Here is a 17506-nt window from a genome sequence, read left to right on the forward strand (position 1 = left end):
AGGAGCAATTTATAGCTCTTGTTGGAGATAGACATCTTGCACAATTAAATAAGGGATTCATATAAATATGGACGATATGCAGGCAATCTTAAGCTTCAGAATTAAAACCGTCCCTGTAGGCACAGTGTCCTTAACGTTATATTGTTGCTGTCAGTTATCCTGGACTGCAGAGGTTACCCAGAGGTCAGGGGGATGAGGAAGCCCAGGATCTTGGAGCTCATGAGAACCAAATCAATATTAACAACACAAATAACAATACAAATTTCTAACACTAATGATATACTCAGGCCGTGGGAATCCACGCCACAGGAAAAGGCACTTTTAGCTGGGGAGTTGTCAACTGTCGAGGGCAGAAGGCAGAGGCCAGAGCGGAGGCAGCGGAGAGGGCATCTCTCCATGTCTCCTCTCGACAGGACACCCGGACCTGCCTCTCACAACCACCCCTCTGGAGGAGACGAGCGGGCCGAACGATGCCGTCCGGCGCCCCGGATGGTGCCGAGCCGCGGCCGCTGGTGAGACCCCGGCCTCGCCCGCTGCTACAGCGGGTCCGGGACGCACCGGAGGCTCCAGCGCTGAGCGAGGCTGCCGGGGGCAGCCCACCGCGCCCCACCCTTCCCCACTGCCCGGCGGCCGGCCCCGGCCCCGGCGGGCAGGAGGGTCGCCGGCGGACGGCGGGGCCGGTTCGGGTGCCGAGGCACCTAAAAAAATCGTTTCCTTCCGGAGCGGCGGCGACGGCCGCCACTTCTCCGGCGCAGCTCGGGCGCCGGCGGCGCCCTCCGGGGTGAGGCGCTCGGCAGCCGCGGAGGAAGGCGGCGGCGCTGCGCGGGGCCGGGCGGGGAGCCCGAGCGGTGGGAGGGGCAGGGAGGGACCGGCCGCGGCGGGGACGAGGTGCCAGCGGAGCGGAGGCGCCGCCGCTCCCGCTCTGCCGCGCTCCCGCCCGCAGAAGTTTGGTCGGGAGCAGCGCAGCCGCCCGGGCCGCCGCGGCGGGGCCGGGACCCGCGGGCAGGAGACGCCGCGCCCGAGGCCGCCGCGGGACGGTGGTCGCCTCTGCTCCGGGAGCCGCCCCGCCCGCGACATGGCAGCGCGGTCCCGGAGACCCTGGCTGAGCGTGGTGCTGGGGTTGGTGCTGGGTTTCACCGCCGCCTCCTGGCTCATCGCCCCCAGAGTGGCCGAGCTCAGCGAGAAGAAGCGGCGCGGCGCCAGCCTCTGCTCCTACTACGGCCGCGCGGCGGGGCCGGGGGCGGCCCGGGGCGCGGCGGCGGCGGGCGGGCAGCAGGCGCCGCCGGGGGCAGCGGCGGTGCTGGGCGGCACGAGTTTCAGGAGCAGCCCCTGGGAGCTGCCGCCCGCCGCGGCGGAGGGCACGGTCTCCAGCCCCGCTGCCGGCGGGGAAGGGGAGCCGGAGGAGGAGGACGAAGGCGGCGAGAAGCGGAGCGGCCGGCCTGGCGGCAGCCACAACGGGAGCGGGGACTGGGGGGGCGCCCAGGGCTGCGCCAAGCCCCGCAACTTTCTCTACGTGGGCGTGATGACGGCCCAGAAGTACCTGGGCAGCCGGGCGGTGGCGGCGCAGCGGACGTGGGCGCCCTCGGTGCCGGGCCGCGTGGAGTTCTTCTCCAGCCAGGGCTCCGCCGCGCCCCCCGGGATGCCCCCGCTGCCCGTCGTCGCCCTGCCAGGAGTGGACGACTCTTACCCGCCGCAAAAGAAGTCCTTCATGATGATCAAGTACATGCACGACCACTACCTGGACAAGTACGAGTGGTTCATGCGGGCGGACGACGACGTCTACATAAAAGGTGACAGGGGAGCATCCCGCCGGGGGGAGTCAGGGAGGAAGGGGAGCGCTGTCTGGGAGCCCGTCGGAGTCTCCCCGGGGGTCGGGGAGAGATTCGGTTCCCGCCTGGGGCGGGGAAGAGCATGGGGAGCCTCGACCTGCCACCACCCCGCCGGCGTTTGCTTCCAGCCCCAGTGTGCGGGGTACGGGAGCCTCCCCATCCCTGAGAGAACCCCGGCGTGTCCGGGGCGCGCCGGTCTGCGGAGCCAAAACTGCGGCTTGGACCACGCCGGGCACATTGAGCGTGGATGGGCGTGTGGTCCAGGTGCTGCCGTCCCCGCCCTCGCTTCCGTGGCGATGCTGCGGACGAGCCTCCGCTGTGTTCCGGAGGATCGGGTCCGGGCGCGGCGGGCTGCGGGGCAGTGCAGGGCTCACGATCCGATTGCGGGGTGTCTGGCGGTCGTGCCTCTCCCCGGCTCTCCAGTGGACTCTCTCAGGTGCGGGACTCCCGGTGAGCGGTGCTGCTGTCACCGCTACCGGCTCCCCGCTGCCTCCACCCTGGGCTGGGCGAGCGCATCCGATAAAGATGCTGTTCAGTGCAGCGGGCGCCTCCGGGAAGCAGCAGCTCCCGTGCGGGTTTCATAGCACCCTTAAGACGTGGTGTTCTGCAGCCTGCTTCCTTTTGAACTGCGCTTGAGGCTGGTATTGTTTGTTCCGTGTCCCGCGCTTAGGAAAGAGAAGCTGAAGTTGAAAGCATAAGGCAAGGTTGTGAGTTTGCTTGCTTACACTGTTGTAAATTCATTGGTGGTAGCTGTACCCTTCCCTATTTGTCGCTTAATTTTGAGTCGTTTAATAGGCTGCCTGCTCATCCGCTGTCATTCACCTGTCAAATACCTGCAGATGTACACTCGTATATATGTATATTCATTCAGTTGCAGGCATAAAGTTGTGTTTTCTTTGAGCTCATTCCGAAGTTGTACCGAACCTATCTTTAATTGATTACATTAAGATTCTGCCTTAATGGTACCACATTAAACCTATCAAGAAACTTTTAATTTCAAATAGATACTAAAGTTTCCCAAAATAACTAGCTAAGTGATGATAAACACTGTAGCACTGGAACAGTTTGAAATTAACAAGAGTCTTTCTTTCTTTCCAAGAATTAGTCTATAATCAAACCTGATTTTCTTAGTTAATTTAGATTTGCTTTGGTATTTTCAAAAATTAATCCTATTAAATCTTACCTATTTCCCATCCACTTCCTTTCCTCCCCAGCCTGGAACTATATTGTCTAAATTGTCCAGCTTTAGGGACTTCTATACTAGCAAGTGCTTTCCATCAGTATTGTTTGAACAGAAAAGTCCACTGTCAAAAATTAAGTTTTGACGATATTCCAGCTTGTGGCTGGAAGGAAAATGTCATTGTAATGCTGATTTTAAAAAACCTGTTAACTTGTCTAAGGATGTTTTCTCTAGGTCTAGGATTTCCTCTTGACAGTCTCAGGTACCTGTTACATTTTTCTAAAAGCTTGGAGTACAGGGAAAGAGATGGCTGGCAGAATAGTCAGAGAAATAACAGTAATCTTGTCTTTTTGTCAGGTGAAAAACTGGAGGAGTTTCTTCGCTCACTGAACAGCAGTAAACCTCTCTATTTGGGGCAGACTGGTCTGGGTAATATTGAAGAACTCGGAAAACTGGGGCTGGAGCCTGGAGAAAATTTCTGTATGGGAGGGCCAGGAATGATCTTCAGCCGGGAGGTTCTCCGGAGGATGGTGCCACATATAGGTGAATGCCTTCGAGAAATGTACACCACTCACGAGGATGTGGAAGTGGGCAGGTGTGTCCGGAGGTTTGGAGGAACTCAGTGCGTTTGGTCCTATGAGGTGAGTGACAGTACAGATTGCAGTGTGCTATTTGTTTACAGAGTTTTTCATCTTGCAAGGTAAGTAGCTGTATCTGCAATCTCTTTCCACTTTAATTGTCTTCCAGTGCTTGCATCAGGATGTGAACTGCAGACTGTAAGGAAAAATGAGAGGAAAGCATTCAGAGCATATTGCTGTAATCATATTTATTCCTACTTGCGTCTTACAGTTTTCATTGGTAACAATTTACTGCAGCCATGTTATAAGTGTTGCTATGCTGTAAGTTGTTAAAGCATTACCTAGAGGGTTTCAAAACAATCCTTGACAGGGAGCTCTTGCATTTGATATATATGCTGTTCAGGACAGATTGTTTTAAGCAGATCTTTTCAAGTTTAGTTAAGCACAAAGCATATCTGTTTGCTCTGTATCACAGTCTCTTAAAATACATTGTAGCATTTAAAGAATGGGATGCATTTTCTTAATTACTCACATGTATTTTATTGATAAAAGCAGAAATAGGTGTTGTTTGGCTGGGTTTGTTTCTTTTTGTACAGAAATGAATTTTTTTACACTGCCTTTCTATGATACAACTTTGCTAGTGTTTTTCTTAGCATAGAACAGTATTAAAGTGGATTAAGTATATATACAGTGTAATAAATTTTCCCATGCCGAAGTAATTTTAGAAACAAATTACTTCATTTAGTAGTGGCATTTTCTAAAGTAATAAGGGTCTTTGCAGTACCAAAAAAGTTTATCTGCAATGCCATAACTAAATTTCATGCTGGTTTCTCTGGAATTATTGTACTTATTTGCAAGACTATTTTCATAGATAAAAAGAGGCTGAGCATACAACTACAAGAAAGGATAAAGGGTGAAACCTAATATGTTGAATATTATTTCACTTATTTGGATCAGTTATTTAATATTAATATGATATGTTCTTGCTCTTGTGGCACTCCCTTATTAATCAGGAAAAAACCATTTAAATGGGCCACAGAAAGAGGCTATGTGGGATTTAGTGTCAACAAGTCAGAAAAAAAATTAATTTTGTGTAATAAAAAAAAAAAATTCTGAATGTCCCAGGCAAAGGTGACCATTTATAATTGTGTTTAGTAGGCTACAGTGTATGTAAACAGAACAAAAGAAAATACTGGATGCTTGTTACTAATTAGGTAGAAATCTTAGAGGGACAAATCTACTTCACAATAGAAATATGCTTTTTTGAGGCTATTTCATTATGTGTTGTAAATGCTGCTGTGAAATAATATGCCCGTTGCTCTGGCAGAGAAGGGAAGGCATTTATGGTGTTGATGGAAATCCATGTAGGACTATATAGGACCAGTGGTTCCTAATCAGACATTCGAATTGCATGGTGCATCTGCAGCCTAATAATACACTCTGATGTATGATCATACACTGATCACACACTCTGACTCTGATCATACACTCTGTTTGGGCTGTGCCTGTACAAAGCTATTTTCCAGTCCTTATGGACATGGTGATGCTTGCTGTATCAGGTGGCAAAATTAAGTTCTTGACAGTTGTATCATGGAAGGGGTTTTGGTTTTGTTTTTATGGCTTGAGTTGGGGAGAAATCAGTGGAAGAAAACTGATAATATTGTCACCATAGTTACAATTTGTTTTGATGTTGAATGTCAGGAAATGTTAGCTCCAGCCACTGATCTTAGGGGAGATGGAATAAAAAAAATACAGTTTTCGAGACTGGTTTATATGACTGCCCAGAAACTCAGCTATTCATGGTAGGATTGAGGCCTGAAAACAGACTTTATGAAAAAAACTTAGGCTTGTACGCTGGAATAGAGTGACACCAGACTTAGTTGTCAATTGCTCTTGAAGGACCTAGGTCTATGTAATAAAGAATGTAGTAAACAAGAAAAAATGTGTTGGGCATTGCAATAGTTACTACTAATTTCTGACCAGTATTTCTGTCTGATTCTGAAGAATCTTTGACTGTTTCCAGTGCAGAAGCTGCTTGGGAAAATGCAGATGATTAAGGCAAAGCTGCTTAGGATGTTATCCCAGAATTAAACCTATTTAGATGGGAAGGAGTGAAATGGGTTGTCTGGAAAGAGAAGCTGCATTTGTGCTTTGGCATAATTTGTGCTGTGCAACAGTATGATACTCCACCTGAGGAGATCAATGTGGTGCAGATTGCTAGATTATTTGGTGAAAAGAATGATTTTGTTCCCCTGGGGCACTGAAAATATTTCTGTGTGCTTTTTTATTCCTGTATTAAATCAGAAATGCTCTCGATGTGATTGAAGGGGAATATTCCTTCAGATACATGTGCACAAAATCTAAGATTGGGGCCAGGACTTCCTGTATAGCCAGTTGCACTTTTGTCCTCTTGCTCTATGTAAGTAATAAACTGAGTCTTCTTGAGTTGCAAGATTATGATTAACTTAGTTGATTTTAGTAAGATCAATAATTGGTCTTTTGTGTGTATTTGTGAAGACCAATGTAAGCTGGAAACAATGACATTAAAATTCATAGGACCTTTTTAGCTCCAGAAGAATTGAATCACTGTTGCCTCATTTTTTTACTAGATTTCTTTTTGAAGAACTGGATTGGAAAGTCAAAGAGTTGCTGAGAAAACCTGAAATGTTTGATCTCTGCTGGATGGTTTAGATGGTGTAGTTGACTGGCTGCCTGTCAGAGTTTGTTCTGCTGCTATTTAGGGCTAGCCAGAAGCATATGGTAGCTTATATGCATAATATGCTTGCTGACAAGAAGAGGGTAACAACTTTGGTGTGTTTTTAAAAAAAAAAATAAACAATTTTTTTTTGTTGTAAGAATAAATAAGAAAAGAAGATATTTATGGACCTGCAGTGAGCCACTCATGTTTTGAGCTTTCTAGAGTTAAATTCTAGTTCTGCCAGATTTGAAGGCAGGTCTAAAGATTGGGACTCCTACGTACCAAGTGACTCATGGCTGAGGTGATGAGCCTCTCTCTGTGTCTGCTGATGGAGCTCCTCTACTCTAAATAAAGAATTAGTCATTAGATTGCTGAGAGAGGGAATCTAATGACAATGTTTTTAGGGTCCTTATGAAAAATGGAGGACAGAAAGAGGAGGAGATTCAGGTTAGTGTCTCTTTTTAGTTGTTGTCCTGTTCTGCTGGACTTGGGCAGCCTGTGGTGAGCTGGAACAGGGGAGAATCCACTTTGCTGAGCATGAGCATCAGGAGAAAAAGAGGTGGTCATAGCCAGCAATAAAGGACCAGCAAAGTGTCAAACTACTGTCAATACAGCAGCTTGGATTCAAATTGTCTGGAAGCAACAGTTGAACTGTAGCCTAAATCTAGTCCATTTCCTTGCTTCATGAGAAGGTATCTGCTGGAAGTGTATTTTGGATGGATCTTTTTTTTTTTTTTTTTTTTTTTTACAGAAGATCCACCCTTGTTCTGCTATATTTTTTCAATTATGCTTTAATTTACTCTTAGTTTTGATGATGCTGTGATGATTGAGGTATAAAAAACCTGACAAATTTGTCCAAAGCATCTCTGTAAAAAGTTGTTCATTTTTGTAAGGTCATAACATCTTCTGCTTCCCCAAATCAGAAACTAAAGATTAAAAGGGCTTTTTGATTTGTTTTCAGAATCCATATTTCAAGCGATCACTCTCTTCCACTATTTTTGAAGCTTTAAAATATTTTTATTTTAAAGGAATTAAGAAATTATCTTGATTTTAATGAGCCATATGTTTTGTATTCTTTTGAAAACAAAAATATAATTAAAAAGCTGAGATGCCCTGTACTTCCTCGTTTTGCTGTTTAAGAGGAATTTGAGTATAGAGGATGATTTGAAATAAAAGTCTGATCATTTTATCCCTCTTCTCTTCCCCCTTTCTTTTAAGAGTACATTTTGGGTTTCAGAAGACCATTTTGTAATTTATAACCTGAGATTTGAACAGAGCAAATAGTGTAGTTCCATAAAATGACTAAAAGAAATGCTGTGTATGAAATAAGTAGCTATAACAATTGAAGAAAACAGCGTCAGAGTGTAAATACTATCAGAGAATGTGTTTTATTAGAAAATAAAAAATGTCAAATGTAGCATAAAACATCTAAAGACAATTCATTGGTGTATTTCTAACACATATTCAAATGCTTGCAAAGCTTTTCTTTTTGTACCCCTTTTTCCCTTTTTATGGATGAAAATCATGTAGAGTATCTTAAGGTAGAAGAGACTCATAAGGACTATCAAGTCCAGTGCTTGCTATGTTCACTTTAGAGTTAAAAACTACATTCCTCCAAAGCATCCAATACAGTATTGTTCCTTTGGTATTGTGTAGGTTGATGTTGAAAGAAGATGTGGTACTTTTTACATACAAGTAGTCAACATAGATAATATATCTATTTTTACCATTATTTTTTTTCCCTTTGTTTTCAAAGTTCAAGGACAACCATAGAATACAGTCTCATTACTGCAACATTCTTTTAGTAAAAAAGATCTCTATTATCCTATTTGTTGTTGATTCCCAGTAGTTACAGTAAATATTGCAGTAAGTGTCATGGGAAACTGCCTCTTTGGATCAAGCTGTGTACTCAGAAACTTTTCCTTTACAGTGCATTGGTATTTTGACTGTCTCTGGTGGCACTAGAATTTTGTAAACCATTTTATGTAACTTCTAAAAATACTTTATATTTCCTGTTTTAATTTAAGATTTCCTTCCTGATGTATTTTAATCTCTCATTTGAGGCTTTATCTCTCACTTTGTTGAAGATAGGTACTAAGCTTTGAGTTCAACCCTGGACCAAACAGAAACATTAGAGGTGTGGGTGCCTTTGATGATAGGATGGTATTTTGCTCATTTTGGGTACTGGAATGATCAGTCTTGAAGCAGCAGTGCCCCACCCTCACTTAAGTTGTTGAATTTGGACAGCATCATTAGGCAGTTACATAAATGCAGCCAATACTTAAAAAAAATCAGTGATCCTAGAATAAAAATGCATAGAAGAGTGGACCCTTGCAGTAGGGGCATCTGAGTGTATAGGAAGATAAATCACATGATCCCAGAGGCCTTTGAATTTTTGCATAAATGGACATTTTTTGGTGCAAAATTGCTTGTGTGCTGTCTTAACTGTTTAATACCAACATCTATCCTATTAGTGATGTTAACTGTACATACCAAATTTCTTTCCTTTATGTGAGTCTCACCTGGTCACAAATCATACTATTGTAGTATCGTGTTTCTGTGTGTACATGATACAAATAACTGTAAATCCTTAAATGCATATCCTGTTGCTTTGACCATGATGCTAAGTTGGGTCATTACTCTTGCCCTGTGTGGCTCTGCCTGATCCTCACTTGAGCTGCCAGCCCTAACTGTGCTGTGCAGATTTCCTGCTTTTTTTTTTCCCCTTATGGCTTTCTGCATAACCTCCTGTCATTTGTTTTCTCTTTTATGTGGGGAATCTGGGGATCTGCCTGAGGGCCCTGCCTCCCTTGGGTTCATGAATCCTGGGGATTCCTTGTCTTCTAAGCTCTTCTTGATCCTGTCATGATTGGCTTGGTTGGGAAGTTGAGGAACGTCATGGTGAGAAAGCAGAGTCATTCCTGGTACTTGCATGTTTCCTCATGTGGCTGAGCACAGCAGCAAGAGCTGGGAATACCTTTTCTGGCATCCTTATTGTGATGGATAGCATTCCCATAGCTACCATGGAGATGTGCAGAAGGACAAACATGCCTGTGGCTGTGGGTCAGGGTATAAGGGCATCTGGAGCCATTTCTCACCTGGTTGAGTGCTAAGGTCTCTTACATTCCTGATTTGGTTTCAGGTTTAGTGTCCTGTGTTTTCTGCCCTGCCCTAAGAGGAGATATTGTGTGATTTTGGAGTTTTACAGCTGTGTGACACCTGGTGCTGAGTTACCAAGTTCATGAAATACTCTGGGGCATATTTTCATGTCCCTGGTATTGAAGGGATGAATTAATGGCTACACCTTCCTTCCAGTGTGTTTTTGTCTAGCAGCAGCCCTTTGTTTGGAGGACTGAGTGGCTAGCTAACAGCTTTTGAGTCAGTTGCAAATGTTTGAATGTTCTTAAAACAAGTATTTCAAAGTTTTTCCTCTAAGAATAAGCTCTTGTTTGACTTACCAAAGGATCCCACAGACAAGAAGAAAAAAAGTTCCTAAACTATTATAAATGTGTCTTTAGTTCTGCATATGGGTATCCTGACCCATGTCTCAGTGTGTCTGAATGTTTAAAGCTAACCATGTTAGATTTTTTTCCCTCAAGTTTGCTGTCATTTTGTTGGAAATATTTTCTTAAGACTTGTGCTATTGTATATATCTAGGTGGCACTTCCCCAGATATCTAGTGCAGAAGTAGGTGTACAAGAGTTTAAAAGAGTGCTTGTCATGAGCTGATGCAATTGTGGCACAATATTGTAAGACATATCTTGTTTTATCCCATCAGATCATAAGTTTTTACAGCACCCTATTACTGTGGACGGAATAAGCTTGATTTTAAGAGTGAGAGTAACAGATGAATAACTGCATTATTGCCAACTTTAAGTGAATTTATGAAGAAAAGCAAGTTTTAACTCTTACATTTACTTTTTTTCCTGAAATAGTTTTCTAGTTTTTAGCTTAAAATTAAGTAAACCTAACCACACAGGAAGCATTCGTTTCTGTAGGTATTTCCAGAATTACCTATGCTTTCAAAGTTTTGTCTTCCCTACAAGTTCTAAAATAACCGTATTTCACATGTACAGATTGATTGTGGTAATTGGTCATACTTTGGCTAACTGTTTTGTTAGACTGTCCTACTTCAGCCTTTCTGAGGTGCATGGTTGGTTGAAATGGGATAGTAGAGAGTTCCTGAAAGTGTGTTTGGTTTTCTCGAAGACACAGATAGTCCACAAGTTATTTCCTCTTTCTCCCTCCTGACCCCCAGTGTAGATGGGTTTTGTTACTTGTTCTGGACTATTCCTTGTATCTCTTATCCCAACTTAGAAAAATCTCACAGAAATAACTTTTTCCTGACTTTGACTTTCCAACTTCACATCTTTTGAAATCAAAAGACATATTTCTACTGAAGTAGAAAATGCTCGCAAAAGAGAGAGGCTGGAAGTTGTAAACAGAGGGAGTTAAAAAAACTATTTGAAATAAAAACCTAGTAAATGTCCTCTTGAAACCTAGTGGAATACTACAGTAGGATATGTCTTTTTTTGGAAGAGTAAGCTTTCTAGATACTCTTCCAGATTGTATTTTTCTTGTTAGTTTTCTTCACATAGACAGCTAGGCATAAAATGTAGCTGGATCATTTAAGTCTTCTTGCTTTATTTTATGATTCTCATTACCAAAGAGCTTGCCAGCTCTTTTCAGTTCTTATGTGAGAAGGCATATATTAACTTATCATCAGCATACACTGCTGTACCATATTCTCTGCAATATGTTTTAATGTAGTTATTTCATTGCATGGAATAATACAAAATATTTGAAGAATACCTCATGTATTAAAATTGCAGCAAGAATTGACAGCTTTGAGGAGTTTATTCCATCAGACCAGTGCTGGGTACTGCTTTAAGCTCAAGATGAGTGCCAGGTTAGTCACTTTTTTGTACATGTTTGGAACTGGGGAGCAAATAAATGTGTAGTTCCACCCCTGCTGCAATATTTTTAGCTTCTGGGTATTACTCTAAGCAAAAAATTTTGATGTACCTGTAAGAAATCTTTTAAAGCACTCATATACTTTCAAAAATAAAGAACATCTTGAACTAGAGGTATAATTTTAGGAAATTCTGGAGGAGGATAAGCAGCCTGGTAGCTGATACAGGCTTCTTGAATACTGTTTTATGTATGATTTAGTCTTAAAATGAACATAGGAAAGGAGTTAGCTTTTTTTTAAATGTAGTAGTGTTGAGTTACATTTCCATTATCTTTTATGTAGTACTCTTGAGATGCACTTCCAACATGTTGGTTGAAGTTTTACCTTTAGTAAGATGAATACTTAAAAATATTTTTAAAAAGGCTTAAAATAAGTCTTCTGTAGTATGTTGGTTTAACCATACAGTTGAATACTGAAAGCTGAAACCTGAAGTTCTGACTGGACAGATTGTCTGTTCAGTTCTAATTTTTGGTTTGTGATACTTTATTTAGAAACTTGAAACTAAAACTATTTAGTTTAGTTTAAAATAAAGTTTAAAATAGGATGGTAGGCTTCTTGTTTGCTTGGTTTGGGTTTTTCTTTGTGTGTGTGTGCTTGTTACTTTGAAGGACTTTAATACTTTCAGGAGTGTTTTCAAGTGTTTTGCCATGCTTTTGAAACATTTTCCTTTATTTTTTTTTTCTTCAATTATTATTATTATTTACAGTCATTTCAGGGACAAGTTAACATCTGAAGGACAAAAATCTGATCACCAGGGACACTGCTTTTGACTCTGCATTTGCTGGTGTAAGAGAAGTGCTTGTTCATGGGGTCTTTTCTGATTGCAGCATCTCTGAATGAGCTGCTCATGGTGTACAAACAAACGCATTGAAGAAATGCAGCATTTCTTTAGTAGTATATGTGGCTGCAGTATAGTGGAAATGCATGTGGGCTTTGGTGCTGCATGAGTCATACACTGTAACTCTGCATGCATGGAAATGTGCATGTATATGTGCATATGTTTAAGGCTTGTGCCTAGGTGATAACCAAGCTTCCCAGGGCATCAGTGAAAATTCTTTGGAGAAAAAGCTGTGCTTCTAAGTAGTTACTGCAGTCTCTCTACTAAGAATTTAGCTTTTAGTTTGTTTTACATTTATCTTTCCAGTTAGATCTTTATCCTTCTGTTCTGTTTGTATGTATGTATTTTTTTTTTGCCTTCAATTTAAAATAGCTTTTTTTAGCCTTCCTTGAAAGCTTTTTCTTTACTGCTGCAGACTGTAGTACACCTATTTGCATAACGACTTTTCATCACAAAAAGGCCCATCTTATGGAGCTCTTATCCTACTGGAATTGCAAAAGTTCCTATTGTTGATCATGACAAAACACACTGACTTTTTATGCCATTTTTTATCAGTTTGGGAAGAATTTTCTGAAGTGCAGTGAGTTCCAGAAGTCAGGGAATTTAGCTTCAAAAATGTAACTGGTGGCTGAGCTTATAGGAAAGTGCCTAACTCAGCAAATGAAACAGTTTTGTTATGTACTTTTGATATATTTAATTGTTGTTTTTAAATAATCTGTTAGGTATGAATCTGGCCTGCAAGATGGAATGAAAGCAGATGGTAGTATTCTGCATCCTTTTCTTCTGTACTGTATTTTTATAATTTCTTTTTTCTTCATTTGGTGGGGAGAAAATCTGCTCCTGAGGGTAGTTGACTACCATAGAAAATGTGGTGAAATAGTACAAAATATTTTTGAAAAATATAGTACTGAGGGGTCCAAGAGGGGCATGTAAATGTATATGTATTTCTTTTGTGGGATTTAATGTTTGAGGTTTGCTTAGAGTTATGGAGTGTGTTTGTTACATCCTTGCGAAAATTGATTATTGTTTTTACTTTCAAAAAAGAATTCTGTACCAAAACTATGCACTGGGAGTTGCTCTGTCCTTGCCATAGGAAGTTGGTGCTCATGTCCCCTCTTCCAAATCTGTTACCCTTAGTTTTTAGACTATTAAGTCCAAGAATAAACACCTTTCTGTTCTTAAATTTTTAGCCGTGCTGTGGGGCTGACATGTATGCTTGAAGATGGCAACTCTATCATGGGAGTGAGATAGAAAAGATATACAGTCCTTGTGGGGCAGAGAGCCTTGAATGAGCTAATATTCTTTTTGCAGTATGCTTAACAATTTGCCCAGCCCGAGCGTCGTAACTCAGGGCTGGAAAAATGTTTTGAACAGCAGTGGCTTTATTATTTTATCTGTACTCCTCCTAGACAAACTGACTGCCCATATCTTGGATGGGTGGACTGTTTAATGGGTAAAACACTGGATGGCTGGGCCCAGACTGTTGTGGTGAGTGGAGGTAAATCCAGGTGGTGGCTGATCATTAGAACTGTTTGCCTGGGCTTGATTGTGGTGCCAGTCCTATTTAACTTCTTCATTGATGGTCTGGACATGAGGATTGAGGGCGCCCTCAGTAAATTTGTAGACAGTGCAAAGCTGGGTGGGGGTGTTGATCCTTTTGAGGGAAGGAAGGCTCTAGAGAGGTCTGGACAGACTCAGTGGGCCAAGGACATCGGCATGAGGCTCAATAAGGCAAGCTGCTGGGTTCTGCACTTTAGTCTCAGCAATCCCGTGCAGCACTACAAGCTGGGGCAGAATTGGCTTAAGAGCTGCTTTGAAAAAAGGGACTTTGGGGGTGCTTGTTGAGAGCCAGCCTAGTGTAAGCCACTGTGTGCCCAGGTGGCCAAGAAGGCCAATGACATCTTGCTTGGCCTGAACCAAGAACAGTGTGACCAGCAGGACGAGGGGTGTGATCATCCTCCTGTACTTGGGGTTGCTGAGGCCACACCTCAAGTCCAGTTTTGGCCCCCTCACACCTCCAGGACATTGAGGTGCTGGAGCTTGTCCAGCTAAAATCAACAAGGAAGGACTTATGGAAGGACTAGCAAACATGTCTTATGAGGAATGCTGGGGAGTTGGGTTTGTTTAGTCATGAGAAGAGCAGGCTCAGGGGAGACCTCACTGCTCCCCACGACTCCCTGAAAAGAGGCTGTAGTGAGGTGGGGGTTGGTCTGTTCTACTGGCCCTGCAATGATAAGACCAGAGGAAATGTCCTTCAACTGAGATAGGAGAATCAGATTGGATATTAGAAAAAAGTTATCACTGTTAGGGTTCAGGCATTGAAATAGATTTTTTGGAGGAAAAGATGTCCTGGAGGTGGTGCAGTTGCTGTCCCTGGAGGTGTTTAAGAGGCATCTGGATCTGATGCTGAGTGATGTGGTTTATGGGTTACAGTGATAGTGTTGGGTGGATGGTAGGACTTGATCTTGAAGGTCTCTTCCAACCTTGAAAATTCTATGATTTTGTGAATGCTCAAAGTAGGAGAAGGAAAAACTGGAAGGAGGTGGGTTAGAGTAATAAACTGACTTGCCTTTGAGTTTGGCAAGGTAGAAAACAGCTCCTATGAATCAGCTGCTTGTTGCTGGGTTTCATCCACACAAGTAGGACTTCTTTCATGAGTTTTTGCCTGGAAATAGGATGTGGTGTTGAAGTGCTCTCTGTGTGTGCAGTCATGTGTATATACATATGTGTGTGTGGAAGTATTTATTTATAAGTATAATGGAGTTTATATTTTTAAGTATAATGCAGTTAAGTTGCAGTTAAGTTGGCATTTGCCTTTTTACTCCACTCTGGGGAGCAAATAATAATAAAGACCAGTAAATACTTGTCAATTTGTTACTTTTTCTGGAGACTGTTGGTTACTATAGCAATTGTTATGTCTAGAATTAGCTGATCACGTAGACCAATCATCCCCATGTGAGAATCCAGCATTAGAATGTTGTCATGTTTCTGTTAAATATGCCAGTAATATAGTATTCACTACTGTGTTTTGCTAGTCTATTGAGTGATGTGAAAGTGCTTACTCATCCACATTGATCAGAATGGCATTTCATCAGCTATGTATAGTGTTGATAAAATGCTGATTAGATTTCCTGAGCTCAGAAGGCAAAAGATCTAACTGAGGGCTTCAGAACAATCATGTTAAAATATGTTCCTGAATGTAGGAACAGTCAAATTTTTCATAGTTCTGAATGCTGGTGGTACCTTCTTTTTTATCTGAAAATACGTTTCAGAAGTAGCTTTCCTGCAGAGTAAGTCCAGAACTGCAGGAACTTCCTGCTCATCTCAGTTTAAAAGAACTTTGCTTATTGGAATGTTTAGTTTAGTACTAAACTCATAATTTTAGTAAAAAACTTTGTTGTTAATTTTTCATTGCTAAACATCATTTGGGGACCTAATGCTTTCCTTGGAAATGGCCTCCAAAAGGATTTTTTTGAGGGTTCTGTCGTAAATCCATGATGTGGCCAACAAAAACAAGTGAGCTGGTGTTTATACTAGTTTTAATAGCCATGTTACCTTCAGTGTAAGTATACTCTGTATTGTTTCCAACTTGAAATAAAGAAAAAAAGTGATGCCCTGAACTGGGGGGAGGAAGGGATTTGTTCTTTTCTTGATGAGTTTTATTTAGTTATTTCTCTTTGACCATAATTATATTGGTCAGTTTGGTCCAACATCCTCTGCAGAGTAGATAGTAGCCCGTACAAATGAAATAACTTTTTGCCCTTATCATATCCATAACAACCATGTAGATAGGTAACAAAAATAGTTGCTGGGTTAAGTATTTCAGTTATATAGGAAAATAAGCTGTGTGATCAGTATAAAAAAAGAATTGTAAAGAGTTGCTCTGTTTTTATAAACAGTTTAAAGAATTTTGTGTTATGTTTTGTGGTATACTTACTACTCTTTGTGCACCAGGGAGAAATACATAATAATGAGAGATGTTAAATAGAGTTTTGGGTATCTGTTAATCAATACAGATAATAAACCAGCAATTCTCTTGTATTTAACAGGTTGCTACTGTGGCTCTTGATTCCATTTATCATTTTTAGGGCTTTGTCACTCTGTAAATTCATCACCAGTTTTCAGTTGATTAGTACTGCCAGGTCAGTGTCATCTTGGGCTGTTTCCAGCTACTGAACTTTCAGCTGTGCTAAAATTTGCTAGTATAGTAGTTGTGTTGTTTAATCCTGTTGCTGTTGGAAAACTGTGCCATCCTAAACATCATGTCTCAATATCAGCCAATAAATGGGTTTTTCTTGTGTAAAGGGAATGTTCTTGTTTCTCACTGTGACCTTCACAGCAAAGGCAGATGCTATGGTATGGAGGAATGGATAGTAATGTATGTATATAATATAATGTATGTGGAAAATGCAGCCACATTTGTGTCCAGTCTACTTGTACCTCATGGCAGGAAAATGGTTAGTGAATAAGAAGGGTTTCATTTTACAAAGACCTATAAATTATTGTACATGTTGAGGACTTTAATTCCAACTAAAGGAAGCAATTCAGTGCATCTTAGAAGGAAGTCAGCTTTTGGTTTTTCAACTTTATGCTCCATCATTTGCCATTTTCTGCTGTTCATGTTAGTTAAATGACTGCAAATAAATGTGGAGATGATCAGAAACCCCCAAAGATTTGTCTTTTAACACTGGACTTTTTTTGAAATCTAAATCTCACTTGTTATGTGTCTCTAAAGCTGAACATCTATGAAAGACAAGCATACATTAGTCTCCCATTTTGCTCTGAACCCTTCATAGCAAGGACAAATAACAAATGGATGTTGGAATCTGCTGGCAGAGCTGATGTTTCTGGTTAAAGCATGTTGACAGTGTAATACAGGTCCTTTTGTGCTACAAATTCATACCTAATTTAGGAAAAAAATCCTCTGCATACTGTTCATGAATGTTTTAATTCGTGAAGAATTGAAGTGGCAGATTCCTATTAATTGTTTAAGGAAATAAAGGTTGAAGAAGTATGTACGTATATGTGTGCACACACATGTCTGTATGTATGTAGATAAGTACATATGTGTGACAAATGCTGGAAGAGCATGCCACTGCTTTTCAATGTGACAACTTGAGGCAATTTCCTTGAAATATCTAAAATAATATACAACATTTTAAAAGAGGTTTTTGGCTAGGTTGGCAGTCATGCTCTTGTGAAAACAAGACTTGCATAAATGCATGGATTTTTTCCATGATGCTTCTTCAGAGCTTTTAAACTTCAGTAATAAGTAGTAAATATATCTGTGTTAAATCTTATGTATGCCTATATTCCTTAGGCAGTTTAGTTCGTGTCAGTGTGTTCAGGTTGGCACCAGTCCTGCAACTGATAGCAAACAAATGGCTCAGTCATTGCAGTGTAGAAGCAGC

At 41.8% G+C, this 17506-nt stretch overlaps 1 protein-coding gene across 1 annotated transcript in view; it reads left to right on the plus strand.

Annotated features, from left to right (window-relative positions):
• Positions 1 to 1075: 1075 nt before the first annotated feature.
• Positions 1076 to 17506, plus strand: part of CHSY3 (chondroitin sulfate synthase 3) — a 141162-nt gene continuing 124731 nt past the window's right edge. The window contains exons 1-2 of the mRNA XM_021540160.3: positions 1076 to 1790; positions 3367 to 3650. Of these exons, the coding sequence (XP_021395835.1) occupies positions 1076 to 1790; positions 3367 to 3650 (999 nt within the window). The remainder of the gene's footprint in view (positions 1791 to 3366; positions 3651 to 17506) is intronic.

The sequence above is a fragment of the Lonchura striata genome, chromosome Z (genome assembly GCF_046129695.1).
Source record: "Lonchura striata isolate bLonStr1 chromosome Z, bLonStr1.mat, whole genome shotgun sequence".
NCBI classification, from domain to species: domain Eukaryota; kingdom Metazoa; phylum Chordata; class Aves; order Passeriformes; family Estrildidae; genus Lonchura; species Lonchura striata.